This window comes from Lithobates pipiens, unplaced genomic scaffold (assembly GCF_037356315.1).
Source record: "Lithobates pipiens isolate NorthernLeopardFrog02 unplaced genomic scaffold, aLitPip1_a1.2 Scaffold_13, whole genome shotgun sequence".
NCBI classification, from domain to species: domain Eukaryota; kingdom Metazoa; phylum Chordata; class Amphibia; order Anura; family Ranidae; genus Lithobates; species Lithobates pipiens.
The window spans coordinates 103,548,183-103,562,920 of NW_027507718.1; the positions used below are offsets into that span (position 1 = coordinate 103,548,183).

Sequence of the window (14,738 nt, forward strand, 5' to 3'; positions counted from 1 at the left end):
TCTAGCAACCACTGTAGAAGCCATTGCCAGCTTTAAATGTGACAGGGAGGAATCCCACGTCTTTCTCAGGAGGGAGTGTCCGTCTTCTTGTTCATGGCATCCTTGAGCATACCCATATCCTCAAAACGCAAGATCAGTGCATCTTGAAACCTGTGAGAAGGCCGCATACATTTTTGGTTTCTGGTTTCTGACCAATGATTCATCCTCCTCGAAGGGAAATCTTTTGAGGGATCTGGAAAAAAAAACTGGCCCTTCTCTGGGTCTTTCCACTCCTTCCTTCCACAGTTCCCAACAGTACCTTTATGGACGGGGAATACCCTGCATTTACTCTCCTCAAGCCCCTGGTACATTTTATCATGTAGAGATAATTGTGCCCTTTTCTCTTAAATCTCAAGGGTGGTATGAATCGCCTTTAAGAGGTCATCCACTTCTTCTAACGACAATTTGTAATGGGAGGCCCCTACCTCCTCTTCTCCCTCATCTTCCTCTGAATCCAGCGTGGAAGGAGGGCTACCCTCTGACTCACTTTCAACAACTCTAGAGGTAGATGGTAGAGCATTGGAATGGGAGCTCTGTCACTGACCTGACTTGCCCCCTTCTTCAACAGGGAATGTACTGACCCCAAGGTTTCCGCAAGCTCTTTCCTTACTAAGGAGAAGAGTTCTTTGCATTGTTGTGCGGATTCCTCCTTCACTAGCCTTGCGATAAATATCCTACAGAGGGGTTCAGGCCAGTAGTCCCTTAGCGGATTCTTACATGAGGGGCATTTTCTCGGAGAAGGAGCTCTCTCTGACCTGGCAGGGGCTTTGGCCTGTAAATCATAATCAAACCCCCATATATATATATATATATATATATATATATATATATATATATATATATATATATATATATATATATATATATATACCACCCAGAGCCACTATTCCCTGCTGATCTGCCAAAAGTCATCAACTTTAGCAGAAGAAGGTCATTACACAGAAAAAAAAAGACCGGGAATGATGGCACCCAGTGAGTAAGGAAAGAGGTACCTCTCTTACCTAGGCCTGGCTGGTGCACTGGGCGCTTGCATCCACCACTCCTGTTGTCGGCTCTGCCTCCTCCATCGCAGAGTGCGCAGTGACTGCTGCCATCATTCCTGGTCTTTTAAATGATCCTTCCGAGTTCCTCGCCTCAAGGACTGGAAGGAAGCACCAGTCGGACAACCCGCCTCCTCCCCCTGCGTTCCAGCATTCGGATCTACTTGCCACCTGCCCTCGCTCGAAGTCCCACCCATCAGAACAACATCATCTGCATCTGGAACGGATCTGACATGCTGAGAGCTCCAGGCCCCTCTCGGCATGCACGCTGTCACTGCACACTTGGCATCTGGGCACATAGGTGGGTTCCCTCCAGGTGGCCATCACTCCCTTGAGCTGGAGGAGGAAGAAGGCACTTCCCTCCCCCTTTGTGAGTCCCTTGGAGAGAGCAAAGCCCCTACACCAGTCCCCCTGGAGCTATGCTCTCCAAGGTGCTGTCCTGAAAGACGAGGTGAGAAAATAGAGGAGAGCATTCTGCCAGTGTATAATTACAGAACTGCATCATGTTAAAAAGCCTCAACACGTAAAATTGGTACAGGAATAGGGGATATGTGCTATGTTGTGCATTTGCTCCACCATACGCTACCAACAATAAATATGTCAATACCTGAAAAAAGAGATATAGATATTTTTTTTCTACTCTCATCCAAGTGTCCAGATGACTACAGCACAAGCTTTTGTAGTCAGCAAGAATTTACACTTATGCCGCGTACACACGATCAGACTACCCGGCGGACTTAGTCCAACAGACTTTGCAGCGGAGGTCCACCAGACTTTTCGAACGAGTGGACCGTTCCACACTTGCCCACACACGACCGGACTTTTCCAGTGGACAGTCCGCCGGACTTTTGAAATGAATGGACTTGCCCACACACGGAATAAAGTCCTTTCATTTTTAACGTGGCTCCAGGTAGATGGGACTAGCGAAGGAAGTCAATGTCGCCTCCTCCATCGGCGAGATTGACACCTTGCGAGCCCCATCACCTGGTATGGATTTAAAGGGAAAGCCCTACGCCGAAAAAACAGCATGGGGGTCCCCCCAAAGTCCATAGCGGACCCTTATCTGAGCACGCAGCCCGACCGGTCAGGAAAGGAGGTGGGGACGAGTGAGCGCCCACCCCCTCCTGACCCGTACCAGGTCGCGTGCCCTCAACATGGAGGGGTGCTTTGGGGCCCCCCCACCCATGTTGATGAGGACAAGGGCCTCTTCTCGACAACCCTGGCCATTAGTTGTCGGGGTCTGAGGGTGGGGGCTTATCAGAATCCGGGATGCAGAATACGATGTACCCCTACCCATTCACTTGGGGGGAAAAAGTGTACATAAAAAAACACAGGTTTTTAAAATACTTTTTAGACAGCTCTAGGGGTCTTCTCGCGGAGGATGCTGGGACTGTGACATAAGAGGCGGGTCACCATGTGACATCACCCGTGACCCGCCCCTTGTCCCTATATAAGTCGTCGCACAATGTGCCCCTGCCATTAAGGCTGGAGAGAGCGTTGTGTCAACATCGGTAGAAGGAAGAAGCAGAAGGCGACAGAAGATCGAGCCAATGCTAGAAAAAGAGCTGGAAGAAGAAATCGGAGGCCCGGCAAGAAGAACTGAAAAGCGGGAGAAGACCCCCAGACGGTGGCGGTGGCGACGAAGGAGAAAGCCGGGATCCTCCGCTAGTAAAAGAGCTAGCAAAAGAGCAGAAGATAGCGGAGGAGTCCGGTGAGAAGACCCCCGAAGAAGGAAGAACAGAAGACCCCCAGAGCTGTGTAATAAAATATTTAAAAAACTTGTGTTTATGTACACTTTTTTTTCCCCCAGGTGAATGGGTAGGGGTACCATGTACCCCATACTCATTCACATAGGGTGGGGGTCTGGGATCTGGGGGCCCCTTATTAAAGGGGGCTCCTGGATTCTGATAAGCCCCCCGCCCGCAGACCCCGACAACCAACGGCCAGTGTTGTCGGGAAGAGGCCCTTGTCCTCGTCAACATGGTGACAAGGTGCTTTGGGGTGGGGGGCCCCCCTTCCCCAAAGCACCCCCCATGTTGAGGCACGCGCCTGGTACGGCTCAGGAGGGGGGGTGCTCGCTCGTCCTTACCCCTCGGATAAGGGTCTGCTATGGACTTTGGGGGGATCCCCACGCCGTTTTTTTGGTGTAGGGCATTCTCTTTAAATCCATACCAGGTGACGGGGCTCGCGAGGTGTCAATCTCGCCAATGGAGGCGGTGACATTGACTTCCTTCGCTGGTTCTGTCTACCTGGAGCCACGTTCAAAATGAACGGACATTTCTCTGTGTGTGGGCAAGTCCATTCATTTCAAAAGTCCAACACAGACGGGCGGATTGTCCGCCGGATTCGCAATTTTGAGTCAAAACTTCTTTCTAAGACCGCCGGACAATTTTGAGTCAAAACTTCTTTCTAAGTCTGCCGGACTTTTGGGAACAAAAAGTCCGCCGGAGCCCACACACAGGCGGATTGAGTCCGCTGCATAATCCGATCGTGTGTACGCGGCATTGGAGTATAAATTAGTCTCTTTATGGTTAGTGCCAGCCAGGGATGGAAGATTTACCCCATTGTTGGGTAAGACTATGTTACTTCCTAAATAGGAGATTTGGAGGTAATAGAAAGGGATTCTGTGTGGAAAATCGAGGGGGCTCCTTTCAGGCCCTGTATAATGCTTGCTACAATTATATATTCTAAAACTTCATCTTTAGACTAAGGCCTTCAGTCAAACATTAACATCTTGCTTTTGTTTTGTAGGTGACTCGGAACCGAATTCAGTCACTTCATGACTATGGTATATCTCTCCTTGACCAAACTAAAGGACTTGTACAGGAAAATATTATCTATGAAGGGAAATCTGGTCAAAACATTTTACAGCAAATGTCCAACAATGAAGACTGCATCATCCAGCACAACAAACTACTCACCTTTAAAAAAAAGTTAGTATATAAGAATATTGTATGTATATGAAAGCGTGTATAAAAAAAAAAAAGTGTGAAATATTTTATAAATAAGTATAAAATCATGTCTATAAAGTATTGAACCAATCCTGTTTTTGCATATATTCTTTATAGGCAGTTAAGATTATCTTATACAACTATATTTAATTAAAATTTTTACTTATATAGCACTTTTCATTCTGTGGGCTCAAACAGGGGAGTTTATTAAAACTGGAGCAGACAGAATCTGGAGCAGCTGTGCATGGCAACCAATCAGCTTCTGTCTGCAGCTTGCTAAATTCTGGCTGATCCAGTTTTGGTAAATTCCACTCAAAGTGGTTTATCTGCTGTTGGGGTACATGGTTAGGTAATCCTCTTGGTCATGCTCGCTAGAATATTATGCTAGGGTAATTTTTTTTTTCTTTTAGACAGGCCAAAAAACCTTTTTCTCATATCTTTGGAATGTAGGCGGAAACCCACATAAGCAGAACATGCAAATTCCATGCAGATTGTGTCATGACTGAGACTCAAACCAAAGACCCCAGTGCTGTAAGACAAAATCACTAACCACTAAGCCACTGTGGTTATGTATTTTAACCTCAATTTTCAGCTTTCAGTGCTGCCGCACTTTAAATGACAATTGCGCAGACATGCAACACTGTATATGAAATGATCATACCCATAGGAAATTATCTCTTTTTGAGACATACTAAAAAAAAGACAGAAAATGTTGAAAAAAATGTATAAAATGTTCTTTTCGTTTCGGTTATAAAATCTTGCAAATAAGTACGTTTTCTTTTTCACTGATGTGTGATGATGAGGCGGCACTGAATTCAACGCCTGTGTGAAAAGAGCCCATACATTTTACTTAAAGTGGCGTTCCACCCAAAAATAGAACTTCTGCTTATGTGGTTACTCCTCCCCTCCAATGTCACATTTGGCACCTTTCAGGGGGGATCAGATATCTGTCTAATCCTCAGGTATTTGCTCCCACTTCCGGTAATAGAATCCACGGCGATCTACGCCATGTCCAGCCCCTCCTTTGGGTGAAGACATCACAGGCGCTCTGGACAGGTGAGTGTCCTTATTTTAAAAGTCAGCAGCTGCAGTATTTGTAGCTGCTGACCTTTAAAATATTTTGGCGGAACTCCGCTTTAACACTACCTTAAACCCATAGGTTACATTTATACTATCTGTGTAGCAAAATAAGTTTGGCACAGCCTGTCATAGATATGTCTTTCATTTTTCATTTAATTCTTTAGAAGAATTGGGATAACAAAGATTGCACATAACAAAGTATACATGTATAAATTAAGGCATTGTATTGAAATATAATACAGCTGATGAATCTTACACAATAAAGTAATAGGCAAAACAAACATCACATTTGTTTCTTTCCTCTGCCTGAATTTTTTTACATTTTATTTGGTTTTAATTATTAATGAGATTTAAGTTCTCTCTTTTGGTGTTTTGAATGAGGGGATAGCCCCATACTACCTAGAGCAGTGATGGCGAACCTTGGCACTCCAGATGTTTTGAAACAACATTTCCCATGATGCTTATGCACTCTGCAGTGTAGATGAGCATCATGGGAAATGTAGTTCCAAAACATCTGGGGTACCAAGATTCACCATCACTGACCTAGAGCTTACCATTGTATAGTTTTTCACTATAATCAATGACTGTTGTTACACACGAAAAATGTTTTATTGCAGGTCAGATGTTACATGGAAACTAGAGAACCCGCCAGCAAGACCATACATTGAAGGGTGTACAAGAGGAGTCTCTAGCACACAGAGCAGTCAGAGGGTTAACACTGTTACCACCAGGATTGCAGCAAGAGTGGAAGGACGTTGTCACAACAATGGCAGCATCTTCTGTACGATCCTTTGACTGTAGAGCAATTAACCTTGTTGTTTCATCTGGATTCTGAAATACATTCCACAGGGAGTCATTTTGGCAACAAGGAGTGGTCCAGACCAGCCTCTCTACCAGGGTACTGTGGAAAAATACCTAAAAATGTCAACAAGCCAGCAGGTATATTAAGCCTGCCTTTTTTGTTCCACAAAAGTCACTGTTTTTTTATTGTGCAGCATTACCACCATGCAGGCCACCCCCTAGCATCCTAATGAGCACATCGGGCACCTGCACAGCATCCTTGTGTTTGCCAGTCTCCATCATCACTAGGGTCATGTTAGCTGCATGAGGGAGAGAAACGTAGGGAGTAGAGAAAAGCCGGAATACTAGTCAGTACTAGTGTGTAAAGGTATATTAACTTTGTAAAAATAAATCACCTCTTGTTGGGCACCCTAGCTGTGTAGATGCCACTGCATTATGTAAAACTATAAGTTTCGTTTTTACATTCTAGAATGGGATGACTTGAGATTGTGTATAATTTTAAAGGGTGCCTTGAATGAAAAATTTGAGAAAAACACTAGAGCACACACAGGCCTCCTAAAGGAAAATCATACTGAACTAAATATAGGAGCTGCCATTGCCGATTTCCTCCTAAAAATGCTACTTTCTGGACTGTCTCTGGTTTCAGTACTTTTGAGTCACTGACCCGGCATAGGCATGACCGCATGTTGTAAAGACAAAACTTCTGATCTGCATATTTTATTTGGATCAATGGTTAAGTAGTTATTGAAGATATTAGATTAGCATTTTCAAAAATAGATGTGCGCAGTGGCAGCCTCCACATTTTCTGAGTACAGGTCTTTAAATCCTATATTTCATTAAAATGTTTCATTATTGATTTAATATGTTAACAAGTGCTACAGCATTTATTTTAACCTCACAAAATGACAGAAGAATCCTGGCAGGCTAGGCTTCTTTGCCAAGGGGATCTTTAAATATAATAAGCTAGACCTTGGCCAGTACGAAGGACAATACATTTCATATGATGTTTTTATACCTGATGTTTCCTATGTATAGTAGAGTATACTAAAAATAGATTGTCCGGTATATCTCCCTCTAGAATGGAAGTGCAAGCATGATACAACGTTATTTATATAACCTTACATTTAACTATTAGAAATCTCTTAAAAGTAGTAGGTTTAGTGATACTATTTTTATTTATTTTTTTGCTTAACACATTGCACAATAAAATAAACATTCCCCAGTAAACTATTTAATAAAATTCTTACCCTAGCACTTGCAGTTTACAACGTTTAGTTCTGCTGGCTCCTGAACCTCACAGTGCTGCTTCCATGATCTTCCAGCCTTCACAGGACGGTGCAGTCTGAGTCAGTCTGTTAGCTGGGAGGGGGAAGAAGATATTAGGCAGGGGAGTGCCTTGCCACCCTAGACTATGGGGCTTTGTGTTTCTCATGCACAAGTTACCTCAAAGACTGCTAAAATAGAAAGGAACCATCTTAAAACAAGAAACTGGGGCAGTGGTCATGGCACCAGCTTTAACAGGGACTTTGGGCAAGGATTAAAAGATGAAGAAGCTGCATATTCAGTAAGTGATTGAATAAGCAGAGAGCGAAGCTCATAAATGCAGAATGTTTACAGTAAGAAATTCTAAAATACTTTGGTAAAATGGTTGTCTCCCTTTTGATCTATGTGCCATAAATTCTATGTGTATACATATAAGGAACAGTCATCCCATTTTACCATACCACAATTCCTGCTTTATAGACTGGTCAACCTACTTGTCATACCATTAAAATACCTACCCCAAACTTTATACAACTTTTTACACAGCCCTTTAACGTATACAGTGCATTGAAAAAGTATTTATACCTCTTTTGAAATGTTCCACATTTTGTCATGTTACAACCAAAAACGTAAATGTATTTTATTGCGATAGACTAACACAAAGTGTCACATAATTGTGAAGTGGAAGGAAAATGATAAATGGTTCTCAAAATGTTTTACAAATAAATATGTGAAAAGTGTGGCATGCATTTGTATTCAGCCCCGTTGTAGAACCCCCTTTGTTGGTCTATCACATAAAATCCCAATAAAATACATTTATGTTTTTGGTTGTAACATGACAAAAATTAGGAAAATTTCAAGGAGTATGAATACTTTAAGGCACTGTAGGTGTAGTGTATGTTACGATAGTTTGAAATAACAAAGTCTTAGCTACAAAACATCTTAGGCCTTGTTCATTTGGACTTCAGCTTGTATAAGGGCAAGCTTTTACAGAGCATTTTCAAAGCTTTCAGGCAGGTTTGTTAAGACTTAAAAAAAAATAACCTTTATATTCTGTTTGAGAATGTTAACGGCTACGTTTTCCGGCATCTGCAGCCTCAACAAAGGAGTTTATTGACAGAGCTAGACAAATCGTACATCCAGAATGCAACAAAACATTTTGTTAAACACAAAAAAGGGAAATAAGCAAATAACCTAGCCACAATAAATACTGTAAGACCATATACTGCATGCAAATCTCAGATATAACAGTATTATGCTCGAAATACTAAAGCTTATTAATCCTGAGAGGTTCATAAGTATAGCTTAGACATGATATAATGGTGATCCTATGGGTAGAATTACAGTTAAAACGTTTAAAGGCAGCAGCTACAAATAATGTAGCTGCTGACTTTTACTAATGGATTCCTTTCACGCTGGAAAAGCCTGAAAAAAGCCTCATCTGCAATCTGCACGGTCAGGACGTAAAAAAGACCTGCAAGCAGCTTCTTTGAGGCGCTTTAGGAGTGCCCCTGCCCACTGAAATCAATGGGCAGTGCCACCGAATCGCTTGCAAAGGGTCTCTGCAGTGGTGCTTTTCTGGCACTTTTAACCCTTTATAAAGTGCGCAAAAATGATGGTAAAGAGCCACTATTTTTACCGCCAATGCCCGGGGGCTGGCAGTGAGAAAGGGCTCATAGGGTATGTCCAAGCATCCAGCGGTGTCCTCATCTGGGCCCATTCTTGACTCTGCTTTTGGGTGCTCCCACCACCATCTTGGCTAAGGAAAACCAGCAATGAGGCCGCAACGCACAATTTGCGCTGGGCTTTCTCAATGGGCGGGGGCCGAAATACAAGTGGATCTCTGCTTTAAGGTTGAAGAAAAAAAAGGGGGGGTGAGGAGGGGAAAGGGAAGGGGGGTGGGGAGTCCCAGGGGGTCTGCCTATCAAATAATACCGCTTGTTGTTTTCAATGAGCTGTGAGGGTACTGTTGAGCACATAGTCCGTTGATGTTCCATCTCTCAGGTACGAGGTACGAGCAGACAGCTATGCTGAGTCGGCAGGATCTGCTGATCACGAGCGCAATGCTCTGCAGGCTCCTTTAAAAAAAAAAGTGAATTTTTTTTTTCTAATATAAACTAAAAATAATCAGCGCAAACAATCCTGAGTGAATACTAATAATTGCAGCTGAACACTCAAGGCCAATTACACAACCCCTTTAAATAAGCTAATGAATTTAAAAAGTGCAGCGCAAGAAATATTCATATACAGTGCCTTGCAAAAGTATTCACCCCCTTGGCTTTTTATCTATTTTGTTACATTAAAGCCTTTAGTTAGTTTAATCTGAATAATATGTGATGGATCAGAACACAATAGTCGAAGTTGGTGAAGTAAAATTAGAAAAGTATATACATAAAACTATTTTTCAGAAATAAAAAAAACCCTTTGTTATGAAGCCCATAAAAAGTTACCTTCAGAAGTCACATAATTAGTGAAATGATGTCCACCATTGTGCAATCGAATGCCTCGTACACACGATCGGAATTTTGGTTGGAAAAAAGCTCTGATGGCTTTCCTGATGGAATTTTGCTCAAGCTGTCTTGCATACACATGGTCACACCAAATTCCGACCGTCAAGAACGTGGTGACGTACAACACGTACGACGGGACTAGAAAAAGGCAGTTCGATACCCAGTAGCCAATAGCTTCCATCTCGTAGTTGAATCTGAGCATGTGTGAGTTTTTTTGCATGTCAGAATTGCATACACACGATCAGAATTTCTGATAGAAAGTTTTTCCGTCTGAAAAATTGAGAACATGCTCTCAAATTTTTTGCTGGCGGGAATTCGGCTAGCTAAATTCCAATGGAGCATACACACGGTCACATTTACATTGAAAAGCTCTCATCGATCTTTTGCTGGCCGAAATTCCAATCGTGTGTACGCTGCATTAGTGTCACATGGTCTGTCATTACATGTACACACCTTTTTTGAAAGGCCCCAGAGGCTGCAACACCTAAGCAAGAGGTACCACTAACCAAACACTGCCATGAAGACCAAGGAACTCTCCAAACAAGTAAGGGACAATGTAGTTGAGAAGTACAAGTCAGAGGTTATATAAAAAAAAAAAATACAAATCTTTGATGATCCCTAGGAGCACCATCAAATGGAAAGAACATGGCACAACAGCAAACCTGCCAAGAGATGGCAGCACACCAAAACTCATGGACTAGGCAAGGAGGGCATTAATCAGAGAGGCAGCACAGAGACCTAAGGTAACCCTGGAGGAGCTGCAGCGTTCCACAGCAGAGACTGGAGTATCTGTACATAGGACAACAATAAGCCATACGCTCCGTAGAGTTGGGCTTTATGGCAGAGTGGCCAGAAGAAAGCCATTACTTTCAGCAAAAAACAAAATGGCACACTTCCCAGGATGTAATAGATCCACTCAGACCATTTGGAGACTATTAGATTCCTTCATGGTAATGCTTGTTTGACCACCCTGTTGGTTCAGGGGGTCATGGTCCTAAGCTGAGCAGCTATCCGTGTGTATGGTGGAGGTGTTGCACATTATATGACACCTGTGTGTTTTTTACCTGCAAAATAATGCACATGTGATGTATTTCAGTTATCTTGCAAACCTGGCCTGTTAGTGGGCCCTGAGGACAGGGTTTATGACCACCGCTTTAACTGCTTGCCGACCACCTCACGCTGATATGTCGGCAGAAGGGCTCATACAGGCAAACTACCGTACCTGTACGTGGCCCTTTAAGAGGTGGCCTGCAGGTCCGTGCCCACGGCAGGCTCCATGAGTTGGGTCCTGTGGACTCGTCTCATGGAGAGGAAGAACGGGGAGATGCTAATGTAAACAAGCATCTCCCCCGTTTTGCCTAGTGACAGTGTCACTGATCTCTTCTCCCTGTGATCGGGAGCAGAGATCAGTGACATGTCACACGTAGCCATGCCCCCCCCCCCACAGTTAGAAACACTCCCCAGGACATATTTAACCCCTACACTGTCCCCTAGTGGTTAACCCCTTCACTGCCAGTGTCATTTACACAGGAATCAGTGCATTTGTATAGCACGGATTGTGTTATAAATTACAATGGTCCCAAAAATGTCCATGCGTCTGCCATAATGTCTCAGTCACGATAAAAATCGCTGATCGCTGCCATTACTAGTAAAAAAAAAATATTAATAAAAATGCCATAAAACTATCCCGTATTTTGTAAACGCTATAAGTTTTGCGCAAACCAACCAATAATCGCTTATTGCGATTTTTTTTTTTTTTTTTACCAAAAATATGTAGAAGAATATGTATCGGCCTAAACTGAGGAAAAAATTTGTTTTTTTATATATTTTTGGGGGATATTTATTATAGCAAAATGTAAAAAATAATGCGTTTTTTTTTTAATTGTTGCTCTTGTCGCGCAAAAAAAAAAAATGCAGGGGTGATCAAATACCACCAAAAGAAAGCTCTATTTGTGAGAGAAAAGGACGTCAATTTTGTTTGGGAGCCACGTCACACGATCGCGCAATTGTCAGTCAAAGCGACGTAGTGCCGAATCGCAAAAAGTGCTCTGGCAAATCCTTCTGGGGCTGAAGTGGTTAAATAGTTCCAAAATGTACTATTGCATGTTAGCAGTTTATTTAAAGTGACACTCGTATAGATCTGTGTTTGCTATCCTCAAACTTGAACTGAAGCTGGAAGAAAGCTTTGCATATACTTTGTAAACTCTTTCTGTACACATTGCTATATTGTGCGTACAGCTGATGCCCATGTGAACAAGGTCTTAAAATCAAATGGGAAATTTGTCATTGGGTGGAATATTTGTGATTAAACTAATCCAGGCCTTTGGAATTATTATTTGGGATCCCAGTATATACTTAAGCCGCCCAAAGACGGTTCAAATCTTGGCCAGTTCAGCAGGAACTGGCTCAGATTGGATCCATGCATGGGCAGGCTGAATGTACCCAAGTTATTTGATCGATCAACTTGAGTACAACCAGCCTGTCAAATTTTACACGCAATTATTGTGGTTATAGCCACTAGCAATAATCACTGTGTTCCCCTGCTGGGAGAACACAATGGCTCTGTGGGAAAGATTCAATTGACTCTAGCATTTTTCTTTCCTGCAACCATCGACCTGTCAATTCTTATTTTAGGAATCATGTCCATCATTGTATTTTCTTCTTCCATCTGAGAGCTGTCTCTCAGTTAAGGTGCATATATAGTCCATTAAATGTGGATACGAACTACTGGTCTAAACAAAGACTTTACAGAATCCAGCCTATCATTAGAGACTGTAAAGCATGAGGCGCAAAGTGCCACAGTAATCTCACAAATTTAATTATGTATTTCCTACCCCCAACCACAATATGGATGCCTTTATAAACAATTTGTACACTTAAAGTATATTTCATCAGTTAACAAGCATATTATGAACATCATGCAGAGAAGGTCTTTGTGTTTGTGTATATGTTGAGCATAATGTGTTGAAATGTTCAATAAAGTGTATGATTTTTGCTAACAAGCCTCTATTTTAATGTAAGTATATTTTGCATAATATAATAAATGTCAGTCCATGTTCATATATAAAAAAAAAAAAAAATATTCATAGCAACATTTTTATTAACAGAATTATGAGAATTTTTGTTTTTCATGGAAAGCTAGCATAAATGTTTGCAGGCAAATTAAAGGCTTTTCGTTTACATCACATACCAAATTCAAAAATAATTTTAATACAGTAATGAGGAAATCTTCCTGTTCTTTGATTTTACAACACTTTGGTACTTTCCACAAGGCATAAAGAGCCAGCTATATAGGACTCATGCACTGTAAACCTGCAAGTAAACATTCCGGCTGGCTATACACATGTATTAAGCTTTAGCCTTTTTTGCTTTCCTATATAGAACATTACAATTATGCAGAAATCTGCATCGGACATGTACATCGTATGAATATCATTTTGCTATGTTCTTTTTTTATCAGTAGGTTTGTGAAAACTGTATATATGAGATAAACTAATACAATAAAGATATATTTTATATGCTTTGCTATTGTTTACATTTTTGAGATAGATAAATGTTGGATGTGTGTGAATTCGTGTGTGTGTGTGTGTGTGTGTGTGTGTGTGTGTGTGTAGGGGGGGGGTCACATATTTTATGCTATAATAGGGAAATGCTTATGTCACAATTTACATTGGCCCAATGACTGTTGAGCACACCTGTCATGCCTGATTAATATCACCTAACTAAACAAGACTCAGATCCTGAAACTTTCATATGCCTTTCCAAGTCATGAAAACCCAATCATCTAGAAAGTCCTACAAATAATCACTAGTCCTTTGCCTCTCACACGCCTCCAATTAAGGATAGCCGCATTTTTTTTATTTCAGGGGAAGTTTGGAATGGTGAGATCTTTGGTCAGATTTTAATTGCCATCTGTGACCCTACAGTCTAGCTTCCCTTCGTTTCCCGTGTGGTTATCAAGACAGGAAGTGAGAGTAATCTCTCCAACGAAGGTAGAGAAAATACATGTACACATGTAAAATCAGCAAGACTGCACAGCACCGCCCAGGGGGCAGTCCCTCTGTCTATAACCCCTCACCCTGCTTCCTGAATCTCAGTTTTTTCTGCCTATTGTAGGAGAAGGACCTGGCTCCCTGAGGGGACCATTGGTCCTGGGATTTTTTTCTACAATTTTTGATCCTGTAATCTAGTATCAACAGCCGGCTGGGTGACAGGTTGGATAAATATAGATCCTTGTAGTCTCCCCAGCCTGGCCATCGAGCATGAGCAGACCTTAGCTACGTGCTGGGTCGGCCACGACATGCCCCTTCTGCTCCAGTGGTGACCGGTGAGCTATATGCTCAGGGGCACACATATGACAGGGCTACTGCTGTCCGTATCACAGTGTGCCGTGGCAAGCAGCCACCCTGTACTGCTTGGGTGATGGGTCTGTGGTGGAATGCATCCAGCAATCCCGACAGGAAGGGTAAGAACGGCTCTCCCTGCCTTGGCAGGATAGAGCAGCTAGGCATTCCCTGGGAGGTCAACTAGGGGGTCTATCACTCTCCCTTTCCTCTCTTCCCTATCCCTCATTCCCTCCCCCCCCTGCTGGGGCCGCTGTGTGACTGGGCATGAGGTGCGGTTTATGTACCCAGGCCGGGGGTCCTTGTGGGGGGGGGGCTCCAAGCTTTGGCAGGCCTGCACTGGCAGTTAGGGTCAGTTTTTTTGTTTTTCTGACCCTTTTTACTGTGCTATGAGGTCTCTAAGTATATTTACCTCAGGAGAGGCCGCCGCCATTTTGCTGAGGCAGAGGCCATTTTCCTGTATTCTTATGCAGTGTATGGCTGTTAGCAATTTTCTAGAAGATTTGGCGGCCATTTTCTTGGTGTTTTTTGTACTAAGGACGGCAGGCAGCCATTTTCTTGTAGCCCCGGTGCGTTTTTACCTCTAGTGCTGGGTCTGTGTATCTCTGAACGGTGTGGTTTTCCCTCTGAGTACTTTGTGACTAAAACAGGGCAGAGTGGTCAGCAGCAGCACTTGTTCAGGGTGGTGAGTCCTGCGAAGGGGCTCCTCAG

General features: G+C 42.8%; 1 protein-coding gene across 1 annotated transcript in view; it reads left to right on the plus strand.

Annotated features, from left to right (window-relative positions):
• The window catches only part of FBXO10 (F-box protein 10), a 175,874-nt gene extending 162,672 nt beyond the window's left edge, over nucleotides 1-13,202 (plus strand). Inside the window, exons 11-12 of the mRNA XM_077475356.1 lie at nucleotides 3,831-4,012; nucleotides 5,728-13,202. Of these exons, the coding sequence (XP_077331482.1) occupies nucleotides 3,831-4,012; nucleotides 5,728-5,905 (360 nt within the window). The 3' untranslated portion in view covers nucleotides 5,906-13,202. The remainder of the gene's footprint in view (nucleotides 1-3,830; nucleotides 4,013-5,727) is intronic.
• The last annotated feature ends 1,536 nt before the right edge of the window (nucleotides 13,203-14,738 follow it).